A 23,704-nucleotide genomic window follows, 5' to 3' on the forward strand; every position below is an offset into this window, starting at 1 on the left:
CCATTAAAAATGTTTTATTGTTGCAGCGTTCAAAAAACAAAACTATAAGCCAAAATCTTTCCTGACGGATACCTCACGTAATCTCTGCTCATCCCAGAGGAACATTTGGGGATGTAAACCAGAGTAGTAATAAATCAGGAAAACTTTTGACAAAATATTCATCTAGCTCTGTGACTTCAAGTGGATAATTTTCAATCATGAATTTGATGGATGTGGCGTAGTTTTGTTATTTTATACTGTGAAAGACCGCTGGAAAGAGATGACTGAAAGTAATCCCAGCAGCTGTGTCTTTACACTGCAGTTTGCTTTAGGGATTCATTGAGCTAGGCCAGTATTGAGTGACCAACTATAATAATCTGATATGTTCAAATCATGAATAACAAGAGTTGCTGCAATTTAAGGATGATGCAAATTTCCCAAATGATGTTGTAATGATTTTGGAGACTGAAAGTCTCAGCTGGAAAACAAACAGCGTGGAGACTCTCCTGTGATTCTCAGCTGAGCAGCTGGTGCTGTGTTTCACTGGGGAAGTGTTGCCTCTGAAGCCCAGAGCAATCCTGCAGTTGAGAGGGGTCCTCCAGTGGGCTGCTTCTCTGCTGCAAAGTCGTGGTGGTACCTGATTCTGATTGCTGAGGTGAAATACAAGGAGAGTATGCCTCACTTCAGATTTTTCAGATATAATATGTACAAATTTTTAATGTTCTTTGCATTTCGAGCTTCCACTTCCGGGGTTTACCTTTTGCAAATGTTTGGAAACAATTCCATTATTATTTCCTTTGTATAAAGCCTTTTTTTTTTTCTATAAATGGCAATTATTGTATGCAAAATGAGTCTTCAGATGCCTCAAAATCGCATCAGATTAGGTAAAACATTTTATTAGATTTGTTCTGTTATAAATCCTTTTCTCTTCCCAGCTTAGCAACCTTTTGTGTTTTAACTATAGCCATTTTAACCAATTTCTGGCAAAATTCGTCTTGAGCTGCCCTAGAGAGTTGTTTTCAATCCATTTTTCATTGAATGCACATTGCACAGCTCTTGTCTGATGACTTGAATAAATGCAGTTCAGGCCCTGATTTTATTGGATAGATATGTTTGGACTCCTCATTTATGGTTAGGCAGTTGATCATAGCCTTGTCTGACAGGTTGGAGTGCTGTAAATCGTTCCTGTTTCTGAACACTGTCAGTGAGAACTTTTAAGGAAGAGTATGAATAAACAGAGGCTTCAAGTGGATATAGGATATTCAGTGTAATGAGTTATTGGTCGTGTTAATGTTGCTGTCAGTTGTATGTTTCTGTGGTTAATATTTCTAGGTTTAGTCATCGTTATCTGTCAGAATGAAAACTGAGCCTTGGACCTTTGCCTAAGTAACTGGAACATTAGAAAAAAAAACAGAATCACGAATTAGACATTTTTGAAGGTGTTCTACCAGTACATGACTTATCAGAAAATTACTTTGTAACTTTCTTCAATTTTGGGGAATTTTTCTGAGAAAAGAATTCCCTAATGTAAGCCCAAATATTATTATTAACCCATTTTAAATAAATCAGTAAACTAGAATAAAAGGCACTATTTCTATGGAGGAGAGGGAGAGGATTGATAAAAAGATAAAAGTGCAGAATTATTATTATTCAGTATTTTTAGATGTTTGCAGATGATGAGTATTTCAGGATTAAACTCATAAAACCCTTGCTGTTTGAAAATATTTCCCTAAGCATTAATTACTTTCTGAATGCTCACCCGTATTCAGTGGTATATTAGTCTGTAATCATAATGTTGTCATTTGGACAGCGACCAAATTAAAAATAAGCTGAGAGAGGAAGGAAAGAACTGTCAGATGAGTTGTCTTTGCATAGCTCTTCTGCTTGAACAACACTGCAATCACGTTGTAATAACCTACATTTAAGTAACAGAATTACTCAAGGGGCCCTTGTCTCACATCATCTCATTCAGTGTTCCTTGGCTGAGAACCCACTCAGTTGAAACCGATGTGTGTTAGGCCCTTGAATTAAACAGCAGACAGTGACCAGTGAATCTAAAAGAATTAAGATCCATTCCAAATCTAGAGCCTGTAAAATTCTACCCAGTAGTTCATACAAGCAGTAGGTGTCTCAATCAAAAGACAGAGAGCTGAATCGTTCTTTAGGTTTCTCTGTGGTGTCTGTCAAACACACAGAATACCATTTGGTAAAGTTTATGACATTATTTTTTTGTTTCAGAAATAAAACCAGGCTACTTTTGCCTCTGAAGGGCCTTTATTCCCATATAAAGATGTTCAGAGATACCTTATCTCAGTATTGTATCAATGGTGGGTGGCTGACAGTAATGTAAAGTAGTTATTAAGGATTTTAATTTTTTTTTGAAAAATGTTCATCAAAATCAAAGCTTTTCACAGGACCACTGAGCTTAGATGCAAACATTCAGATGGTATGTGAAATGCCAGATGAAGCTGAAAAAAAAGTCTTAATACTTATACTTTTCACTGGGCATGTGGAAGAGACTCATGGCTGAGATAGCCCAGAGTGCCACAATGAGCTGTTTTGAATTATTTGCTTCCCCACTGCCCCTTGTTGAAAATTATCCCATCCATTCAAAAGCAAGTCACCAGCTTGTTTTCAACTCAACTTAGAGGACACTCAATGCCTATTTTAAGGCAATCCCTAATGTAAAGGTTGTTATATCAGGCACATCTCCTTCTCTTGGTGTTCATCTGAATTGCTTAAGCCTAAACCATTAACAGATTGTCTTATTTCTTGGCTTGAAAACACACCATCTTTTAGACATAATGATTTATGAAATACCATTGGTATCTCACCTGTGCAGTATGTCACCTGGCTGCTGTTCACTCCTGGCTGTTACTTGAGGGGAAAACCCATTTGTTTATGTTAAGAAATAAAAAAAAAAAAAAATTTAAAAAAACTAGTGTTATGAAGTGAAGGTTGGGTTTTAAGTGGGATAAATTGCTGGCAGCATATATACAGGAAATTATTTGTTCATAAATTTGATCAAAGCCTCAGTGCTGGACCAGCTATTGCTTTTCAGTTGTCTTTCTTTCTTTCCACTGAAAATTTCAAATGGTGAATGCAAATTTGTTTCTATTTATACTTTTTTTTTTCTACTCAGTTCAGGATTTAGTGGACAGCAGCAAAATCATGTGCTGGCTGTTGACCTCATACCAAGAAAGATCAGAGGACTGAATTTCCAAGCTGTGGTTGAGCCGTGCAAGCAAAGCCCAGTGGAATATTTCCAGCCCTAGGGTGGTGCAGGTTCTGCTGTGTGGATAAACAGATGTAAAAAAAAAAGCCAGCATCTTTTGATAGTGTTCTTAACAGTATTAACAATGAGAAAACTGCAGAGGTGACCAATTTGAAGATGTTTTAGGAGGTGGCTTTTAGAGACTGCCTGGCCCAAACTAGAAAAAGTATTTCTCTACTGCTGACTGTTCTTGCTTCCCTTATAAGAATCTAGATAAACTGAAGTAAATGAGCCATCTTGTTAGTAAAATTAAGAAAAGTAAAGTCCTCCTCATTAAAAAAAGAGTGCTAAGACGGGTATTAAAATAATATAACATAGCATGAAAAATTAAATGGTGCCTTGAATAAAAAAGCAGAGGTGGATGATCCTTTGAAATCAGTATCATCCCTCTCTCACAAACTATTTCCTTTCTCATCTCATCTAATAAATGGTTTGTAGAGTTAAAATCCTTAGACATAAAGGGTGACTCTTAAGTATTTCAGTGTAAACAACAACGTAGCCTTCAACATATCTCTCAGTAAAATCCTGTTTTATGCTTCTTATGCTTCATTTTTCTAGCTTGTGTAGCAAGGCTTATATCCAAGTAGATTAAAAAAAAAAAAATTTTCTTTTTTCCCCTTATATAAGTGCTCAGTTTTCATGTTCAGCCTCCCCCAGCAATTGTTCACAGTCTGTCATCCAGTGAAATTAAAATAACTGTTCCCCCAAGGCCTCCTTCTGCTTAATTCCCAAGATTCTTCAAGATTCACTTGGAACTGGGTAGATGATGTAATGTGCAAAGTACCATGGTTCTGGCAGTTTGAAAGGGTTGAAACTGGGAATTCCCTCCACCTGGCCCTGCAAACATTTCTGTCTCTTCTGCTTCAAGATCCGAGTTCTTCTCCCGGGGACAGAAGTCTGGGTTGGGAAAGGAGGGAATTGCCACAATGTTCCCAGTGTCTGCACAGAAGTGTGGACCTGTTTGAAGTGATACAAAAGAGGCTTTAGGCAGGCTGAGGAGTGGTCACTGAGAGAACTGAGAAGGATAGCAAGCAAAGTATTTTTATAGGAGGGAGGATGCAGAAAAGCAAGAGGAGAGCAGTCATAAGTAGTGCTGTAAGTAATATAGTTCTACTGTGTTCTCTAAGAAGTAAATAATACTTTTTCCCAGCAGTTAAGTTTAGATTCAGGTGACTTCCCAAGAGAACTGGGGCATCTAGAACCGCTTCTACCAGAAACCATTATTCCCAAGTATAAGCTGTGCTGCTGCTCTTCTTTTTCTATACAGTGTAATTTTGATTGCCTATGTTGCTACATGTTCCTCTAGAGACCCTTGTGCCTAGAAATGTAACCACTCTGTGCTTCTATCTCAGTCTAAGTTATTGATTCTAGAAAACAAACAGCCATCAACTTCCCTTTTGGAGAAGCCACTGGAGACTTTTACTTGATCGTTTCACACAAATCCTGGCTCTGACTGAACTGTCCTCCTTTGCCTGACATAACTTCACTAAGAACTGTAGACTGTAGGCCAAATAGTGATAAGTGAATAGCCAGCTGTTTGTTCAGAGAAAGGAGCTCTGACATTTTGTGCGTTGCAAACACACAAGAGAATGTTGTCCAGGCAGTGGCATAGGCAAACCCCAATCTCTGCTATTCTATATACAAGACTGACATGATTTAGACAGTGTAAAGAGTAATGTGGAGTCTTTGTTTATGCCTTAAAATTAATCTGTATCACAGAAATTTTGAAGTATTTGCTGTTCCTGTGACAGCTGGGCCCTGGCTAGAAGTGCTTGCCAGAAATGATACTTCAGTTTCAGTGCAGTTGATGGGACTGAAGACAGACCAAAGTGATGTTCTCAACTCAGAAATGCAGCTCTTGGCACTTTTACTCATGTTACTGGATAAACAACAGGCCTGTCTGTCATTAGGTCATATCTTTTGAAACCACCTCGTGTTTTGGGGACTCATCATCATATGGTCCAATTGCACTGCAGTTCCTTCCCCAACTCAGGAACTCTCCTAGCCTTGCTGAGGTCAAATCCTCTGAACAGCCTGATCCTGCTTCAGAACTAGCTGAACAGGGAGGTGTTAGAACAGGGACCAGACCAGAGGACCTGCACAGGTTCCTTCTGACACCAGCTGTTACGTTTCTGTGAGTTACAAATGAATTCTGTCTTTGCATTTTTACTGACCCCATTTCCACAGTACTTCAATTCTTGAGCCATCAGGGTAGCTCTTAGGTAATGTCTTGCAGAAAGAGTGCTCTCATCTGTGGAAGGATTGAGAATGATAAGCATATTTTCTAAAGAAGCAATCTTGTGATAGGTATCATCTGTTGGACAGAGACTTTCATCAGTAACTTTCTGTAGGGTTCCACACAGATCATGTTACACCTGAAAGAAAAGTTTCATTGTGAAAACCACAGGATAGGATTCCAGACAGACAAGTAGGTCAGATGGCATGTCCAGCCTCAAGGGGGTTCCACTTGCCATCAACGAGAACAGTGTTGGGCGACAGCAAACATTGCATTGCACAAATGCTTCTTTCACCCAGTAGTGCAAGCAGAATGCTTCTCCTTACTCTTGTCTCTTCCTTGATATATAAATATTGGCATTCCATTGCAACCAGTGAGGGATTTTATTTTTTACGTTATAATATGAGCAAATTGCAGAGCAGCAGGAATGTGCACTTTCTTTTGTAACATCTGAAGAAACCAAGCCTGAAGGCAAGTTGAACAAACCCCAAAATTATTTAGTAGGAAAAAAAAAACATAGCTAGAGGGGCTGAGTTCAACACTGTTTAAATGAATAGTTGTTTCTTTTGTTCATTTGTTTCAATCAGTCCTTTTACAAATATAAAATGGAAAGTATGGAGAAAAATTGGTAAAATAAATACCTTTAAGAGAAATTACCTGATTTTTCCATTCTGCACATATCACCAATCACACGCTTGGGTATAAAAGTTCTGCAGCTAGGCAGAAAACACAAAATTTCATGATGATATTATTTGAAAAATAGCTTTATAGAAAGCCATAAGTTATAAGTGACAGCAAATGCTCTTTAGAATAAGAAACCAGTAGTTTTCAATTAGTGTTAAATGAGAAATTATGTTATGTCAGCTGATATTAAATCAGTATAAATGTCTGGATTAGTACAAAATTATCTGATGTCTGCAAAAAAAATTTAATTTACTGAATTGATATTAATCAGGCTCATTAGCTTTAGTGTGGCAGCTGCCATCTTGGCTAATGAAGAAGGGACTGAACAGGGATTTCCACAGTCAAATTCATGGGCTTGGATTAACTGAAAGAACAGTCCCTCATCATGAGTATTGTAGCACATTATACATTTTTAACTGAAGTAAGACCTTGTTTGTACATCAGCAAAGGAGGTGGGTTTCTGTCTGGGAAACAGGGCATTGCCATTTGTAATAATTATCCTGTGAGCACTGGGCACGGAGGAGGTCAAACAGTAAACAGGATTTCAATGCTTTTGTAGCATTTCCTTTGTTGAGCCTGGTATTAGAAGTCATCATTTATTCTTCTGCTTAACCTGCTTCACAATGTCACTCGATGATTTCTATCAGGAGGAGCTCTTTAATAAATTAAACTTTTCTAATAGACACTGCTTTAGCCAGCTTTTGAGTGTCATGCCCATCCCTCAGATCCCATGTATGTGCTTTTGTTGATAGAGCAGTTTGTTGAAATGAATTTCAGCAGCCATCGTGGCAGATATTCTTGAATTGTCAGCGCTTTGTTCTGCGTGTTGCTCAGAAGGACATTGCTTCGTCATGGTATGAAAATGGAAAGTCATTTGAAGAGCTGCCTCTTTTTAATATAGTTTTTTTCCTCAATTTAAAGCTGACACAAGCTGTCCTCAGCTGTTGCCCTCCTTTATAATCAGGAGTCTTTGAAACAGCGATTTAAAGGTGGTTTAAACAGTAATTTGCTGGGCTCTGTAAGGCTCACCCTGTGAGTATTGCCAGTGCTTTGCTGTTATAGAAAGCATGGCTCTTATCCATATTAATTTTTGTCATGCACTTATTTTTGGTCAGTCAGCAGAGCGCACATCTGAGAAGAAATGTGGTTGATTCAGGGATGTTTACAGAGCATATACGTGGTGGGAGAGGGGAGGAAAGTTCAGATTTCTGCCTCAGTCCGCTATCCAGCTGCAGCCTCACATGGGCTGAGCATGAGGACAGCACTTTGAGTGCAAGAAGGATGCCTGTAGCCGAGCCAGTGAGTTTCAAAGTCCCAGTAGCATTTTGTGTCAGATGGTTGATCTATATTTATTCTGCCAATGCAGTAACTGCCCCTGGAGAGCTTGCTCCACTCTTTACCTGACTCAGGACATATGGAAATATGACATCTGCTTACTGCAATAATACTTTCACAAATGTGGTTGTGAATCTTGGAACCAGAGCTGAACATTTCATCGCAACAATTGAATCTTAATTCTGCTTTTCTCATGAGCAAAAAAATGCCCGGGGCTGTTATTTTCTCCCATATGATTGAAAAATGCTGGCTGTATGAGCACCACATGGGAAGGAGGTGGCAGTGTTATTAAAAAGACCTATTTGCCATGGCATTTACCTCTGTGGCGTAACAGCAGCTTATAAACAAAACACAGCATCCTGTGAGAAAGCCTATGAGAAATAATCCTTTCCATGTTTGAAAGGGAAAACAAAAACGTGTAAAAATAAAATAATTTCGTCAAGGTTACTCATCAAGTAAAATTCAGGAATTCAAGATGGATTTTCATTCTTATACCTGCCTTAAATTCCTCTGACATTAAAATCTATGGATTTTAACCCCAAGACTATACAGCTTGATCTGAAGAGAGTGATGTAAGATTTCCTTGGTAAAAGCTTAACAAGTAATACCTTCTTGGTTAGGGGTTCATTAAAAGGGATTTTAGTTTATTCAGGAGTTTATTCAGACCTGGTCCCACAGTTGAACGTGTCTCAGCAGAGCTAAGATGGACTTGTAAACCTTGATGAAACTTAATGTCTACTTCCCAGCAACGAAAGAGCAACAAGCTGTCTGAAGTGGGAGATTAATTTCAGCAAGCCTCTGCAAACTAAGTCAGTCTAATTTCATGTAGGTCTATGCCTCACTTTCCTACTGTGCCTGCCCTCCAGCTCTTCTGTTTTCCATGGTAACTAGGCCAGCTGTCGACTAGGGAAATACCCTTGGGCCAATTTTCTCTTACTAATATCTTACAGTGAGCTTTCCCTGGTACGTGAGCTTAACTTCAAATTCCCACTTCTCTTTTTACAAAGCCAATATTTGGTGGCAATAAAGCAGTGAAATGGAAGGAAGATCAGAACCAGAACAGTATTTAAAAAAGATAAATCTAAAGATATTTCCTTCTCTGCTCTGCTCTCCTACCTTTGCAAGAGATACTATTACTATGTGTGAAAAATTAATAAAGACCAGGAAAAGAGGATGAAAAATAAAACCAGAGTGGAAGAAATAAAGCAAACCTGAAAAGAAAGGGATGTGAAGATAGAAACATCCTTCTTTATAATGTAAATGCTTGTTCTTCTGCCACTGAGAGGAATGAGCTGACAAGAACCATCTTTCATGGTCCCCTCTGTTTTAATTAGATTAAAACATGGTAGATACCATCTTGTTTGAAGAAGATTTCAGGGTAGCCTTATGCATATGGAGAGCTGTAGTCTGACAATACTTCTCCACTAAAAGTCAGAATCAGGAAAACATGAAAAAATTGTTATTTGGACTCCAGAGACTCCCCTTTGAAAAGTTTGATTTTCTCTCTTCTACTCCCTGAAAACAAATGAATTTTGCTAGTTATTTTTGAAGTGTAAAGGACTGAATGCCTTCCTGACGGCGCTCTGAGCTATGAAGGTTCTCTCAGAGTTGCTGCATTGACAGAGTCACACACGCACATGCACTGAGTTAACACGTTGCTGTGATCTGACGGTCTGATCCGTTCACCCTTTGTTGTTGTGCAGCGTTGAGATGCCACAAAATTGACAGCAAAAGAAGACTCGACATCTTACAGAAAGAATACTGTGTCAGATATGAGAGGACTACTGAAAGCAGCGTTTTGCAGTCTTGTAATTACGCTGAAGTACCATCATTGCTGAAACACTTGTACCTGCTGAGGCTCATTTTTCCTCACTGTTCCTGTGTAGGCAGTGATCTGAATAAAGTTCCCTTTGTTAGATATTGGGAAAATAAGAAGCCAGGCTGCTAGCTAGAGCAGGGATGAAAGCAAAGATCCGGAAGAGACTGACGTGTCAGAAAGTAATGTGGGATCAGTTCTTGTTGTATCTGTATTACCTGTGCTCAAAACACAATGAATCTACAGACAAGTTCTTCCAGAGAGGTAGAAAGGATGCTGCCTTGAAAGAAACATTGACTCCCCACGTATCTGAAATGTATCAAATCTCATACCTCCTTCCTCTGCTGTTGGCATCTGAGCACTGAGATGTAAAAATCTGAGACTCTACTTGAAAGATAACAGCTTTGAATGTAGATGTCATTAAGCAAAGCAAATTCTTGCAACCAAGTGCAGAGCAAATAGGAAAATTAACAGCTCTGCAGAGCAAGTTCTTTTGAATGACACAATATTTGAAAAACAATGTCACTGTCTCATCCTATTTTCCACCCCCCCAAAACCAAATCCTTCCTTCCCCATGACCAGAGCCATAAAAATAGTAATCTGAAAACTCTAGGATTATAAAGTACAGATCTGGCTCAGAATGTATGAATAAAATCTGGGACTGCTCCTCATATGAGCAGGCAAAGGCCTTAATGACCTTGTAGAAAGACAATTTTAGTTTTCTCCCTGAAGCTATTTCAGTATTAGTATATTAATGTCACAGTTTAACCCCAGATGGCAACCAAGCCCCACACAGCCACTTGCTCACTGTCCCCCACAGTGGGATGAGGGAGAGAACTGGAGAAGAGACAAAACTCGTGTGTTGAGATAAAGGCAGTTTAAGAGGTAAAGCAAAATTCTCATGCACAAGCAAAGCAAAACAAGGAATTCATTCCCCATGACCCATGGGCTGGCAGGGGTTCAGCCATCTCCAGGAGAGTAGGGCTCCATCACACATAATAGTGACTTGGGCAAACACCAGCACTCCAGATGTCTCCCCCTTTTCTGCTTCTTCCCCAGGTTTATGTGCTGAGGGTGATGTCATATGATATGAGATATCCCTTTGGTCAGTTGTGGTCCAGCTGTGTCCCCTTCCAACTTTTTGGGCAGCCCCAGCCCACTCACTGGTGAGGTGGGATGAGGAACAGAAAAGGCCTTGACTCTTCAAACCCTGCTCAGCAATACCTAAAACATCCCTGAACTATTTGCAGTTTCCAGCCCAAATCCAAAACACAGTCCCATACCAGCTACTGTGAAGAAAACGAACTCTACCCCAGCTAAAACCAGCTCAATGAAAAAAATAAAAACAATTAAAAAATCAAAACAAATGAAACAAAAAACAACAACAACAAAACAACCAAACAAACAAAAATGAGGGAAAAAACCAACCAAACAAAAAACCAAGCAAACAAAAAACCAAAATGAGGTTGAGCAAAGTGAATTGCCCAGTGCAGAACCATACAGAATTAGTTCTGTATCATACATTTTGTTTTATAGTGTCGTGAGGGATTTTTTGTTCCAGCTGTGAAGCTAATGGGAACCACAGATGCTATCTAAAGCCCCTTTTGGTAGACACAAACTACCCAAACAATAGGCAGATGAAGAAATGCATTTTCAGTTTCTCCTCAGTGTCTTGCTGTGATAACTGTGGCCTAAATGCAGAAGGAGTACAAAGCTTAGCAAGTGCATTGGCTCCAGTGGGCTCCTTCAGTCTGAATTAATTTTGTATTTTATTTATATGGTTTGAAAGTAGAGTAGCTTAGTCACCTCCTGTATTCAATTAATTGCTGGCATGTTGGACAGCATCCCAATAAAGCCACTGGGTCTGCTTATTTTAGTGGTGATTATCCCATCTAATCCCATTCATTGCTAGCTTCCAATGCAGTTACCCACTGGGAAGAACACAACAATTTCTGTTATGCCTGGAATGAATGGCGCATTTTAGTTCCTGTGCATGAATTTACTCTAAGCTATTACAAGGATAGATTGTTGGGAGCTTTCAGGCTTGCTGATTCTGGTGTAAGATACTGTGTGAAATTCTGAAAACAATGGAACATTTGTTTTGAGGAGAAAATCTGCAATTTTGGAAAAAGTGCAGACAGGGACGTGCCCAGTCACGTGAAGAAAACGCTGGCAAAGATGGAACCAGACTTTTCAAAATTAGTGCCAGACTTGAGTGCCAAGTTTCTCATTGAATGCAAAATAATAGTGTCCCACTGATAATCTTCATGCAGATATTAAATGCAATAACTCTGTTAAACAGTGCTTTTTTAAAAAAATTATGAATACTCTTTTCAGAGGGGAGGTTTAATCATTCTCATTACTGAGGCAGCAGTGCTTTTTCTACTAATAGTTGAAAACGGACTTACTATTTTAAGCTGGAGCTTAAGTCACTCTCGGTATTAATGTCACTTCAGGATGAAGAGTTTTATTTTCTGTAGCTTTGGATTGATGCTTTACTGGGGTGGGATATTTGGTGGACCATGAATGGTCAGTCAGAGAGCACTGTTGTATACAGATGCTGTCAGAAACAATCACTACTTTTATTATGTTGGTGTTGTCCTGCAGGTATTTTTTTTGTATTTGTGATAGTATGTTAATAAATTTGGTCCTCTGCTGCTTGCAGATTCCACCCAATTTACAGACTGGAGCAGAAAAGGACAGACAAATTGGAGAAGGCATGTTATGAGGATGATCATTTCTTGCTTAGTAGATTTTGGCCAAGTAACATCCATATCTGGTGGTGGTACCTGTACACTATTATATTTTCCTATTAATTCTAGATACAGTTAATTTTCAAGTTTCGTTTCAGTTTCGGTTTCAAGCTTTCTTCTTGGGACAAAACCAGTTTTATCTGGGGTTCATTTTCTTAATGCAGAAGCGTGTGCAACCAACTATGTTATGTATCAAATAAAACATTTCTCTGCAAGACAACCTCAGCAGGGCTTGGTAACTTCCTTGCATAGTGTAGCATAGCCTTTGTTTTCACTGATCTGTTGATTTTTTGTGAGTCAGCAGGACACGCATTCCACAGTTAAGGCATTCAGTGGGAGTGGGAGGAGCTGTGTTGATTGAATCTACTGCATCAAATTTGTCTGAAAGCAAATTTTGTTGCATTGTTCATAAAGATCTTTGAGTGAAGATTAGCAAATAATGGCAACGTTGTGTTTCTGCAGCCTAACCAGCAGGCTTTGTAATAAGTCTGCAGCAGTGTTTTGTTGTCTAAGAGAGACCAATGTGGTAGATGCCTGTTTTAAGTTATGTTATTATAAAAAAAAAATCAGAAAAACAAAAGCAAATTAATCACACGCTATGTTAAAACAAAATTTCACTTTAAGAAGAGGTATTTTCCATTCAAGGGTAATGCTTTGAAAAATGAGTCTATAAAAGCAGCTCTGTTATATGAGAAGCAGCATGTGGAACTGACTGCAGGTTTCTTATGTGAGAAATGTGAAGAGCCAAAAGTGGACAGGTGCTGCAAGTTATGGAACAGCTGCTGTTCTTCCATCCTGGAGACTGACTTGGTTAGAGAGATTCAGAGAAAATATTGTACCACACTTCACTCAGTTTGCTCAAGAAACATAAACTTTCACTCTCTTCTTGTTATAGAGTAGAAAGAAAGATGAAGGATCAGCAGATTGGGCACAGTTTTGCTAGCCCTCTTGTACCTCTCCCTTTCTGTTTGGCTTTGTTGGGAGAGCAAATGAAGCTGTCTTTATCCTTCCAGTGAAGTTGATGATCTTGCACTGTGTTTCCCTAAAGTTATGGAAAATGCACAAGTCACTTGGGAGAACTGCAATGCCCCTTCCATCTTTGTTATACAGTAACTCTTCTGTCTAATTGACTTTGCTCCCCATTTTCCCCTGCAGATATTGTGTTGTTCTCGGTGTGCCAAGTGTTTTGTGCTTCTTAGTTAGTTTGTCTTTATATCTGTTGTTTTGTTGACTGCCATGCCCCAGTAGGTCTACCCAGAATGGTGCTGTTGTTTTCTGTTTTCTCCTTTCTGACTTACAGTACATAAATCACACCTTTCTAGAATTTGAGGTTAGTTTAAAAACAGAGGTGTTTTCCTGAATCTGGTTTTTGAAAGGAAGTTGACAGAGATAGCCTGCATGTTTCTCTTGGATAACAAAGGACTGTGAGAACAGAGCCACTGGAAGGCTTTCCAGCAAGCTTAGTTAAATTAAATTTTTCTGTTCAAGAATGGACAGTGTTTCACCAAGGCTGTGATGGAGGCTGGGAATAGAGATTAAATTGCAACAAGTGCAACAAGTATGAGTGGTCCTTTCAGTTCTCAATGGCAATAACTGCCATCCTACAGCCACGTTCCTGGGGGCTTCAACAAGTTCAGTCATCCATCCTAGGCACTGGCAAAGAGACCAGAAAAGCCACAGTCATATTTGCCAGCTTGGCACTCTGCTGCCTTAGAGTTTGGCTGTGTCTAAAGAGGTTGTGCCTGACCAGACCAGCTGGCAAGTGATAAAGACTTGAAAAGACAAGTTCTCAGACTTGGCTGTACTCTGCAGAGGAGTAAGGGGAGTTGCAGGGGGTGGAGGATGAAAGGTACTTTTAGAACCTGGAAGTTGCTGGAGTTCAGTGTTTGTGCAGAAGTTTCTATAATGATATCTCTATCAAAGGGATTATTCCCATTATCACTGTCAGGGAAGTAAAAACCTTGTCCAGTGTAATCCTGGGGAGATAAAGAAGAGTTTTATTTGCAACTACTAATTATTTGTAACTAATAGCAGCAGTTCCCTAATCATCCTTGTGACCAGGTGGAGTCATCTTCAGCTGCACATTTTTGTCATCTCTGTCATCCATGTGTCTGTGAATAACTTGCAGTGGGAGCTACAAAGCCCAAATGCAATCCCACTGGCAAATCAGCCCTGTTACTTATTGTTCTGTTTAAGAATGCAAACAGTAAAATGTTTTCTTCAAGGAGTTGAAAATTAAATCAGTTATATGTTTCAGGCATGTGCCGTAGCTCCATGGCACAACAAAGCACAAAGGACTGCTTAGGAGTTTTGCAGGATGTCTAAGGATAATCAAGACAGATGGCAACCTCAGACATGGGAACTGTGCAGTGCTAGAGAAGTGTTCTTGTGTGCTGATCTTTGATATGAAGGGCTGTACAGAACAATTTTTAAGCAATTATTGCCATAATGAGCAGCAGTCTTGCACTATTGTTTTCTCCTTCTGCGACTCGTCTTGCCTCCAGCTTAGCAAAACAGAAAACAAGCATGAAATATAACTTCAGAACAAAGCATATTGACTTCCTTGGTCGGGTTTTCAAAGACTGAGCAACAATAGGAAGTACCTCAGCCCTATAACCCTAAGGCACCTTCTTTTCATAGTCTGTCTCCGAATTCAAAACACCTTAAGCAAAGAGTGCAGTGTGTGTGTGCTGGTAGGCACAGCTTTTGTGTAATGAATACCAAGCATCACTTGGAAGCATTAACTGGGGTCACTACTGACACCATGTGTAAATAACCCAGTCAAAGTGTGCCTCGCTCTCTCATAGCAGGTAGGTGCTAAACCTGCAATAATATACTGGAAACTCTGGCCTTTTCTTGGTTTGATTTGGTTTTGCTGCAGCGTGGTTTAACAGGCTACCTGTGAGCTAATCTGTCCTGTCAGGCATCGCTCTCTGGTTCACCCTGCTCCCCTTTCTGAAGGAGACAAGGAACAGATGTTCAAGCAGCAGAGTTGTCTGAGCTGCCTCACTCTTTCATTTGTCTGCCAAATCCAACTCAGAGCAGACTCTGTCAGCTTCCCTGTCTTCCAGCATCACAGAAGGAGAATGAGGCCAGCTCACCTGTTTTGCTACCAAGATCCATCCAATCTCATTCCTTTCCTTCCTTTTTTCTTTTCCTCCTTTTTTTCCCCTTAATTTCCTTTTTCTCTATAGCTGCTGGGTTTAGCCCTGTTTCTCCGTCTCTGACACAGCAGCCAACCCAGCCTGATTCAGTCCCAACTTCCCTTCTTCCCTGTGGCAAAAATCTCTCCAGCACACTTGTGTTTCTACACCCAGAAAAACACACACTCTTCTGCAGCTGTGAGTGCCAGAAAAAGGGATTGGAGCCACCTTGCAGAATGGAGCAGATGCACGCAGAAAGGAGGAGAAGCAGCTGCTTGCAGAAGTCAGGAGGCATCTTTCTGGGCACTCCAGTATTTGACTTGGACCCTCTGACTGCTGCTAGGCACAGGCAGTCTAGTTTGCTTCCTTTCTAAATTTTAGGTCATCTTCCTTCTGTGCTATTCACAAAAGGGACCTTGGGACAGTGTCTGAATTCCCCCGGCCTTGCTGAGAACGAGGGTGTTTGTCCCAAATGGGAGAACCCTGAAGAGTAAGGAAACCTCCCTGTTTTTAGGAGCAAGATCCTCTGTCTAGGCCTGGCATAAAACCAGACTTTTATATTTAGTTCTGTCTTGCAGAATCCTGTGAAAATTGTCAGGAAGAAAACCAGCCTTTTTGGCTTCTTCACTGGCAGCCTTGAGTTTTAAATCATTCCAATTTTGTCTTCCTCTGTCACAGCTAAGCATCCTGTTCTAACTTGAAAATTTCATTACTGTCTTGAGCATTTCTCCACCCTGCAATCTCAGAAGCTGCAGCCTTTCCTATACCCACTGAGTTCTCACACTGGCAGGGTGAAGATGTGCTCGCCAGGAAACTGAGAAGACAGAATTACAGCAGCATATGTGTTCATTTGTTGAATAAACATTTTAGCAAACCCTACAATGAGTCATCACATTAAAAGCTGTCCTTTGTATCCTCTTTGGGACTGTTTTTATAAAAAGAATATAAAAGTCAGACCCAGTCACTTCAAATCAATTTGCAAATTAAGGTCTGCAGGCTTTCAGAAGCACACCTACCTCAGTGGGCAGGGAGAAGGCAGCTGTGCTGCCTGTGCCACAGTCCCTCATGGGGCTGCTGGGGAAGCACATGTGCTGTCAAAAGGTGACATGTGTGTTCAGGCTGTGGAGTGTGTGTTGGGCACGGAAATGGATTTTACCAGTGAGATCATGATGACTGCCTCAATTTTCCCCCTGGACTGGGCTCAAAAATCACATGTGAGAGGATTCAGACTCCATATGTCCTCTGTCCTCATGTACACCTTATGCATAAGCTCTCTGAATCTGGCCTGTAATCTTAGGTAGGAAAGAAATTTTTATATCATATGTGTGTATACAAGCTTATTTCCTGTGAACACTCAGCCATAAGAATACAAAAGTGGGTCTTTTAAGTTGATCTGAGTTATGCAGGGAGTAGCTCTGTTTAAAATAGTAAACCATTTTGGTTTGCTGTTTTGCTTCCTGTATGTGAAATCCTAAGCCTTTCATTTTAGGGAGGGAAAAAAGCTGGTTTAATATTCTCTATATCTGAGAGGATTAAAGGGACATCTCAAACATGAAAAAGTAGCCTTTCTGGATTCCCTAAATATGTACTGTTAAAAATGGAGTATTTGAACGAATATGATTTAGATGTTCAGAAGCTGATTTCATTGCAAGCCTAAGTGCAGACAGAAGGTTCTGCACCAACACATCACAGTGACGTTGTCTTTTCTTAAATGCACTTGTCTTTTCAGGGCAAAACTGAACAAGTTCATTCTGCCTGTGTGCCAAGAGAAATACAGGCTGTTTAGCTGGACTGAGGCTGAGCTAGGCTTTGCTGTGGTACCCTAAAATTCTCATATGACAGTTTGAACTGTACCAGTGATGCTTTTGTTTAAAAATATAATCATCAGACCTCTTCCTGATTTGCTGCTGAAGTGGACAGAGTATGTTTTTGTTTTGAATCACCTTGTTTGCTTACAGCTGAGCTAAAAGGTCACTGCAGAGTATGATTCAGTACCCTAAACATTGGCTATTTTAGCCAGCATAGGGAATCTGAAGCATTTGCATGGGAGTGGCATACATGAGATATTCCCTCTAGTGGACCCATACGCTTCTAAGGCAGCAGCAGGAGGCCAAGTAGGATATCCTGAGATATCTAAAATGGCATGAACTATCTACCTTTAAGCAAATGAATCCCATCCTGTTTAAGCTGGGACTTACTCTCACTGAAAAAGGAAAGAATTTGTTTATCCACTGCCACATATCCACTGTGTGTCCTCTCAGCCTTCTTCCGTTTGTGAGGGGTTCAGGAAAAGAATAAAACTACCTCTGTGTGCTGGGGTTTGCCTTCCAACAGGCATTGCAATGACAACTTGTATTTCTTTCTGATCCAAAAAGTAATTATTTGTTTTTACCAGTCTACAAGAAAAAAAAAGTAATTTCAGACTCCTCCAGAGAGTGCTGATGATAAACTTCTCATATCGCTTCCCTTTCATGTCCAGGCATTTCTGATGGAAACACCACACTTTTTTTTTAAGATTTTCAAGTCCTTAGAAGTTCAGAGGTTTTGTATAGCTGCAAAGGCTTTTCAGAAACCAGTAGGTGATATTGTTCTGCATTGAATTATACAGGAAAAGGGGACCTAGAAGAATCATTGCCTTATAAAAGATGACAAGAATCCCTCATCACCAAAAGAGGCCTGTGCTGCAGTAGCAACACTGTAATGTCTTCTATATGATTTCAAAGGGGTTGAAGTGTATATAGGAATTATGGTTTTTTACCTATAAATATCAGTGCTTTAAATTATATCTTATTCTTGCTTTTTGTTATGTGATATATTCTTATGTGATGTGCCTTGAAAGTCAACAGCTTCTCTGATTTTCTGTCCTGTGAAAACTAGCATTATTTGTTAGGTTTGAGTAGCCTCATCAGGTAAGGGAAACTGCACTGAGATTGAGACATTTTTAAGGAATTTGAGGTTTGAGATGTTCTTAAGGATGAAGTTGGGGGGGGGGGGAAGTTCATACAGAAGCAAAGAGCAGTTTATCAGTCCTTCAGGCAAAGGGAAATCCCAGGTGATGGGCAGGATGTTAGTAGCAATACAGAGCTGGTGATTCCGTCTACACTTACAAAAATAAATCAAATAGTGTACAAAACCTCTGGTCCTCATAAGGAAAAAACTTCCCAGTGATTAATTCAATTAACTAAAAAAAAAACCTCTAAAGCCACAGCTTTCCTGACCCAAATAAATGTGTAATTAGAGAAGACTACATGGTGAATATGGTTTTTAAAAGTCTGTTTTTGGTTTTATTTCTGACTTTTATGTTGGCAGTAACTCCAGTTCCAAAGCTTTTATAGACTTCAGTAGAACTAAAAGCTGAGTTTTTGCTTTAGACCAACACCAGCAAAGAAAGGAATAAAATGGGCTCATTTCACTCTTTTTAGCCATATAGCCAATTTCAGAAATGTCTCCTCAGCTTTAAATAGTGAAAATTTCTAGAACTGATGATACATCTGAGACTAAAACAGACTTTAAATGCACCTCACAGCTGAAAGATGTGCTTGCTTGTGTAAATGTACTTGTAGGAGGAAAAAAAAGAGTAGATTTGTTACAACCTGCCCAGCAAGGTAGAAGTAACTTTTGCTTTTCCTAATAAATCCCTTGCAGTGAATTTAAATAAATTGATACTAGATGATCAGTGTTTACAGATATAGATATAGATAAATATGATTTATTTTTATAACAATGTGGTTGCAAAGGAAAACAGGTATGTAGCCATTTTTGTTGTTATAATATGTAGTAATATAGCAATAAAAAAGCTTAAAGATGTCATCCAAGAAAATGTGTAAGGGAAAAGGGAGAGAAAAAGAGAATGACAGTTACATAAAGAAAGAGAAAAAGTATGTGTTTACAGTCAGAACTCAGAGGTCATTGCCAAACTTGGTTGTAGTTGCTGTTTGCTGGTGTGGGAGTGGTGGAGGGAAATAAACCCATGGAACATAAAGTCCAATGGCTTCAATCTCTTGGCAGGAGCGATGTTTTAAGGCAGTTAAAAAGTCCCAATTCCTGACAAGATGTAGGGGTATATGTTTAAGACTGGACTTCAAAAATACAACTTCTTTTCACTTTGTAAACTTTTCTTGCAGAAATAAGAAGCACTACAGGCTCTGCACTGTGTATGGCAACAAGAAATGGCAGGTTCCTATTTATTTAACACTCTTGGAATCTCATTAGTTATGAAGTGGGACTTGAGTGCTGCCTAAAAATAAATTTTTTTTTTCTTTCTCTGCTGCCCAAAGTTGCCAAACATAGATTAGTCTGGAGCCCATTTATTATTCCTGCTAGAAGTGATATAAAATAAAAATCAGTTTTTGATACACAGATTTTTTTTCCTCTCTTTCGTTCAGGCTGTTGAAGAATGCACAGAATGAAGTTCATTTCAAAATTTGGTATAAGAAACTACTGGCTGCTCTCCAATTCTGTGCTGGACAAACCCTGAACAATGAGTTTTCTAAGGAAGAAAAACTCATCGGAATTCTGGAAGACATTGCCACGAAAGTGAAAGCTGCCAGTGACCCAAAAAGAAAGGTTTGTTAAAAATTATTGCCCCTTCCATCTAAATTTCTTCAGGTAATTTTTCTGGACTGACACCTGTTTCCTTTAACACCCTTTACATAAACAAACCAAATTTGACTAAACTTTGTAAAATTTTTTGCTGCTCTGAAAACAAGTAAAACATAGATATTTAATAGGACAACTCTCATCACTATTACTATTGACATTAGCAGATCTTGTAAGTCATTCAAGTTCCTTCATCAGTGGTTGCTTAACAAGACTTGGAGGTGTACAGAAGTAATGGTAACAAAGCTGACTAACATTTTACTGAGAGGAATGCTCCCATTCACCACCTCATCCCAAAATATTTGACTCCTGTCAAGCTGCAGTATTTCTTGAAAGCTTTGCTAAGAGTTGTTCTTGACAGGATGGACACGTTGTCATTTAACAAAGGCAGCCAGAGTGGAATGTACTTAATATCTCAAATGTAACATTTAGCAACGAATATTGAACTCATATCTGTAGAGATACATTCCTGGGAGTAGAAGCTTGCAGTTGTCTTCTCCAGCAATTGCAGCTTTTATATTGCATCAGTACATTTTCAGTTCAAAACTGTTAATTTTCCAAGACAACTGTTGTTACTTACCTGATGTGTAAAACTGCTTCTTGCTGAAATCTCAGCAAGGCAGAGAAGGAAGCCAAATAAAAATATACTTGCCTCTGCTGGTTGTCGTGAAAGATACCATGAATCTTTTTGCCTTGTTAAGGATTCAAAGATTTTCAAAGGATTTTTCAGAAAACTCTCAGTGTTTCGCTGCCTGAGAACACCAAAGCAAACAAGGAAGTAAAAAGACAAAAATATTTGCAAAAGGAAGATCCATGTAAAGAAAAAGAAATAGTAGTAGTACATTATACATTACTGATGCATAATTCAGATTTAAGGCTTTAATCTCGAAGCTGCAGTTACTGTGATACTGAGAAGTACCCAAACCCTGCAGTTAACACACAGAGTTAGGCAAAGGAGAGCACACCGTTGAGACAACCAGCAATAGATTGTGAAGTTCTTGGGCAAGGCAGAAAAAACCATGAGCTGCAGCAGAGCAATGGAAGGCTAATTAGCTGCTAACGAAGGTCATTGAATCGCAGAACGGTTTGGTTGGAAGGGACCTTAAAGATCACCTCCTTCTAACCCCCCTGCCATGGGCAGGGACACCTTTCACTAGACTAGATTGGTCAAAGCCCCATCCAACCTGGTCTCCCAGGAATTCTGCTGGAGTAAGGAATGGGGGAAAACCCGGACTGGATTTAAAAAAAAAAATAATAAAAAAAAGAAGGGTTGGACTTGATGAACTCAGAGGTCCTTTCCAATACAGCTGATTCTATGATTCTATGCTGGGGCACCCACAGCTTCTCTGGGCAATCTGTTCCAGTGCCTCACCACCCTCACAGTAAAGAATTTCTTCCCAATATCTAATCCAAATCTACCCTCTTTCAGTTTGAAACCATTTCCACTTGTCCTGTCACTAGATGCTCTTGTAAATAGTCTCTCTCCACCTAAACCTACAGGTCACCATGAGCTCGTTATGCATCTAGGCTGAGAAAGCATGAATGTGGAGTAAAATCACAGTTCTTATTTTTAAGAACTGCATGTCAGTGTGACCTCATTAGCTTTACAGGGATGCTCCTGGCTCTGGAAATTGTACTGCTTGTTTAAAATACAGAAAGACAGTCAACAGTTTAAAAGCTGGTGCTGTGTTCTTTTGTGTTGCCATAATGTTTCACCTGTTGCAGGAGGTGTTAGAGGTGGAACTCGACAGACTTCAGCAGTTCTTCCAGGAGGTAAAGGTTTGTCGGCTTCCCCTGAATCCTGCGCTTGTTGTCCAAGGCATAGAGGCAGATGTAAGTCTACCTTGTGTGATGGATTGCATTTTTAATTTTATTTTTTAGTATAAAGGGGAGAGGCAGGGAGTGCCTGCATTGACTGGGAAGTGATGTTACTGAGATTAAGCATAAATCATCTGGTAAACTGACATCAGCCTAATCCTCTTTAAACTGGAGGCTGTTGTTCAAGACAGAGGTGAAGGGGCTGGTGGGGTTGGTGCTGCATGTATATCACACATTACACAGAAATGGCACCAGAGGTTTCAAACTCTGAGCAGCCCATTCCCAGCTCAGCTGCCCTGCTGTGGTGTTGGGATTGGCAAGGACATTTGGCTTCCCTAAAACTGAGACCTGGTTACCATCTAGCCTACCCAGGTAGCTCTTGGTGTCAAATTTTTTCTCATCTGAAACTCTCCCCTGTCACATATAGTAGCAGCTAAAGGTCTAGAGCATGGTGTCTGCTGAGCTGAGACTTGCTCAGAATTACTAAAATATTAAATATTCATACTCACCTTCGTCTATTAACCCCTATTAAAAATGACTTAAGGGTAAAGGAAACAACAATGCTCTTTAGTGATACTTGACTTTACTTTGACCACAGTGCTAAGATTCAATTATTCTTTGTTCAGAAATATTTTCGTAAGCAACATTAGGCCAGGAATAACCTGTTCCATCTCTGGAGAAGGAAAATGTATCCAGCATCAATTAAAAAACAAACCTGAACACCCATACATATTAGCAGTTATAGCTGTCTCATTACAGCAATTTGTGCTCTATTTTTGTTGTCTAGTTCATTATCCATAGTGGACTTGAGTCTAAGAGGTGTTGATCCCTTGAATTGTCTTTGACCTGTGTTTCTCCAAGTAATTGCTATTCAGCCTTGATCTGGCTGAGAACTGAGGTCTTCCAGCACCCCACGGGCTTGGGCCAATTGTGTATGAGATAAGTCAGAAAAATTTGAAGCCTGCTGCTTCTCTCTGCTTTCAGGCTTTTTGGAAATGACTAATGGGAAGGTATCTCACCATAAAGTCATGCTATTTATACTGCTCCAGCTTGGCTGGACAGATACAAAAATGTTTAAATGTAAGTATCTGAAGAGAGATTATTTTTTTTTTCATTTTTCTTATAGGCTATTATCGTTCTATAAATACATCCAGCTTCTTGATTGAACTGTACGTCAGTATAATCATGCAAATTAGAACTTTTAAGTGCTTATAATTACCTAAATTTAATTCATTTTGGTGTCATCTATTGATTTTACCAGTAGCAAGCACTACTCCCAGCTCTGTGATGCCTTATCTCCTGGTAACCTTTCAAGCACTTACTGAGACATTTCAATTGACAAAATTCCATAGGGGGTTGGGATTTCATCATGGATAATGGCTGCTGCACTTTGCAGAGGTTTGATGTGTCTAGGACAATATTTGCATGCTTGTACCATGCTTTGAGATGTTTAGATGAAAAGCAAGAGAACAGCTGTGTCTGGTAGGGTTTTTGTTCAAATTAGCCTCCATTACACTCCACCCTGTAAGGATAGCAGCAGCTCTTGTGGGGCACTCATTATTTCTAGAAACCAGGCCATTAATTTACCATTGTTTTTAGTTGTTTTTCAGTGGGTTTCCCCGCCACCCCCCTCTCTTTTTTTAATGAGGATAGTAATGCCACCCTAACTCACAGAGGATTTGCAGTGCTTGGCTCATTAATGCTTTTTGAAGTCCTTTGAGGTCTTCCGGTGGAAGGAGCTATAGGGCATGAGAAGGCAGAGTTTATGTTTAATTAAGATAAATTCCACGTAAAATAGATCATGATTTTTGGAATTTCCTGTAGCGTCAGCCAGACTGAGGTTGCCAAAGAAATTCACAGGTTCTTTGCTGCCATAAGGATTTTCTGATTGGGCAGGGGTGGTTTTTTAGAAAATAATAGGACCCAAGGCTTTTCAACGCTTTACAGATTCCCATTAGATCAGTCTTACATACTTAGACCTCTCAGTTCCAGCCAAAACTTATCATTAGCAGGCCTGGGTGAAAATGAAAAACAATTAGTATAGAAAATATTATCCATTCTTATTAT

General features: G+C 39.6%; 1 protein-coding gene across 1 annotated transcript in view; it reads left to right on the forward strand.

The window, feature by feature from the left end:
* Window positions 1-23,704, forward strand: part of PIK3C2G (phosphatidylinositol-4-phosphate 3-kinase catalytic subunit type 2 gamma) — a 199,402-nt gene that overhangs the window by 100,272 nt on the left and 75,426 nt on the right. The window contains exons 19-20 of the mRNA XM_064654387.1: window positions 19,606-19,786; window positions 21,545-21,652. Of these exons, the coding sequence (XP_064510457.1) occupies window positions 19,606-19,786; window positions 21,545-21,652 (289 nt within the window). The remainder of the gene's footprint in view (window positions 1-19,605; window positions 19,787-21,544; window positions 21,653-23,704) is intronic.

This window comes from Pseudopipra pipra, chromosome 5 (genome assembly GCF_036250125.1).
Source record: "Pseudopipra pipra isolate bDixPip1 chromosome 5, bDixPip1.hap1, whole genome shotgun sequence".
Taxonomy (NCBI): domain Eukaryota; kingdom Metazoa; phylum Chordata; class Aves; order Passeriformes; family Pipridae; genus Pseudopipra; species Pseudopipra pipra.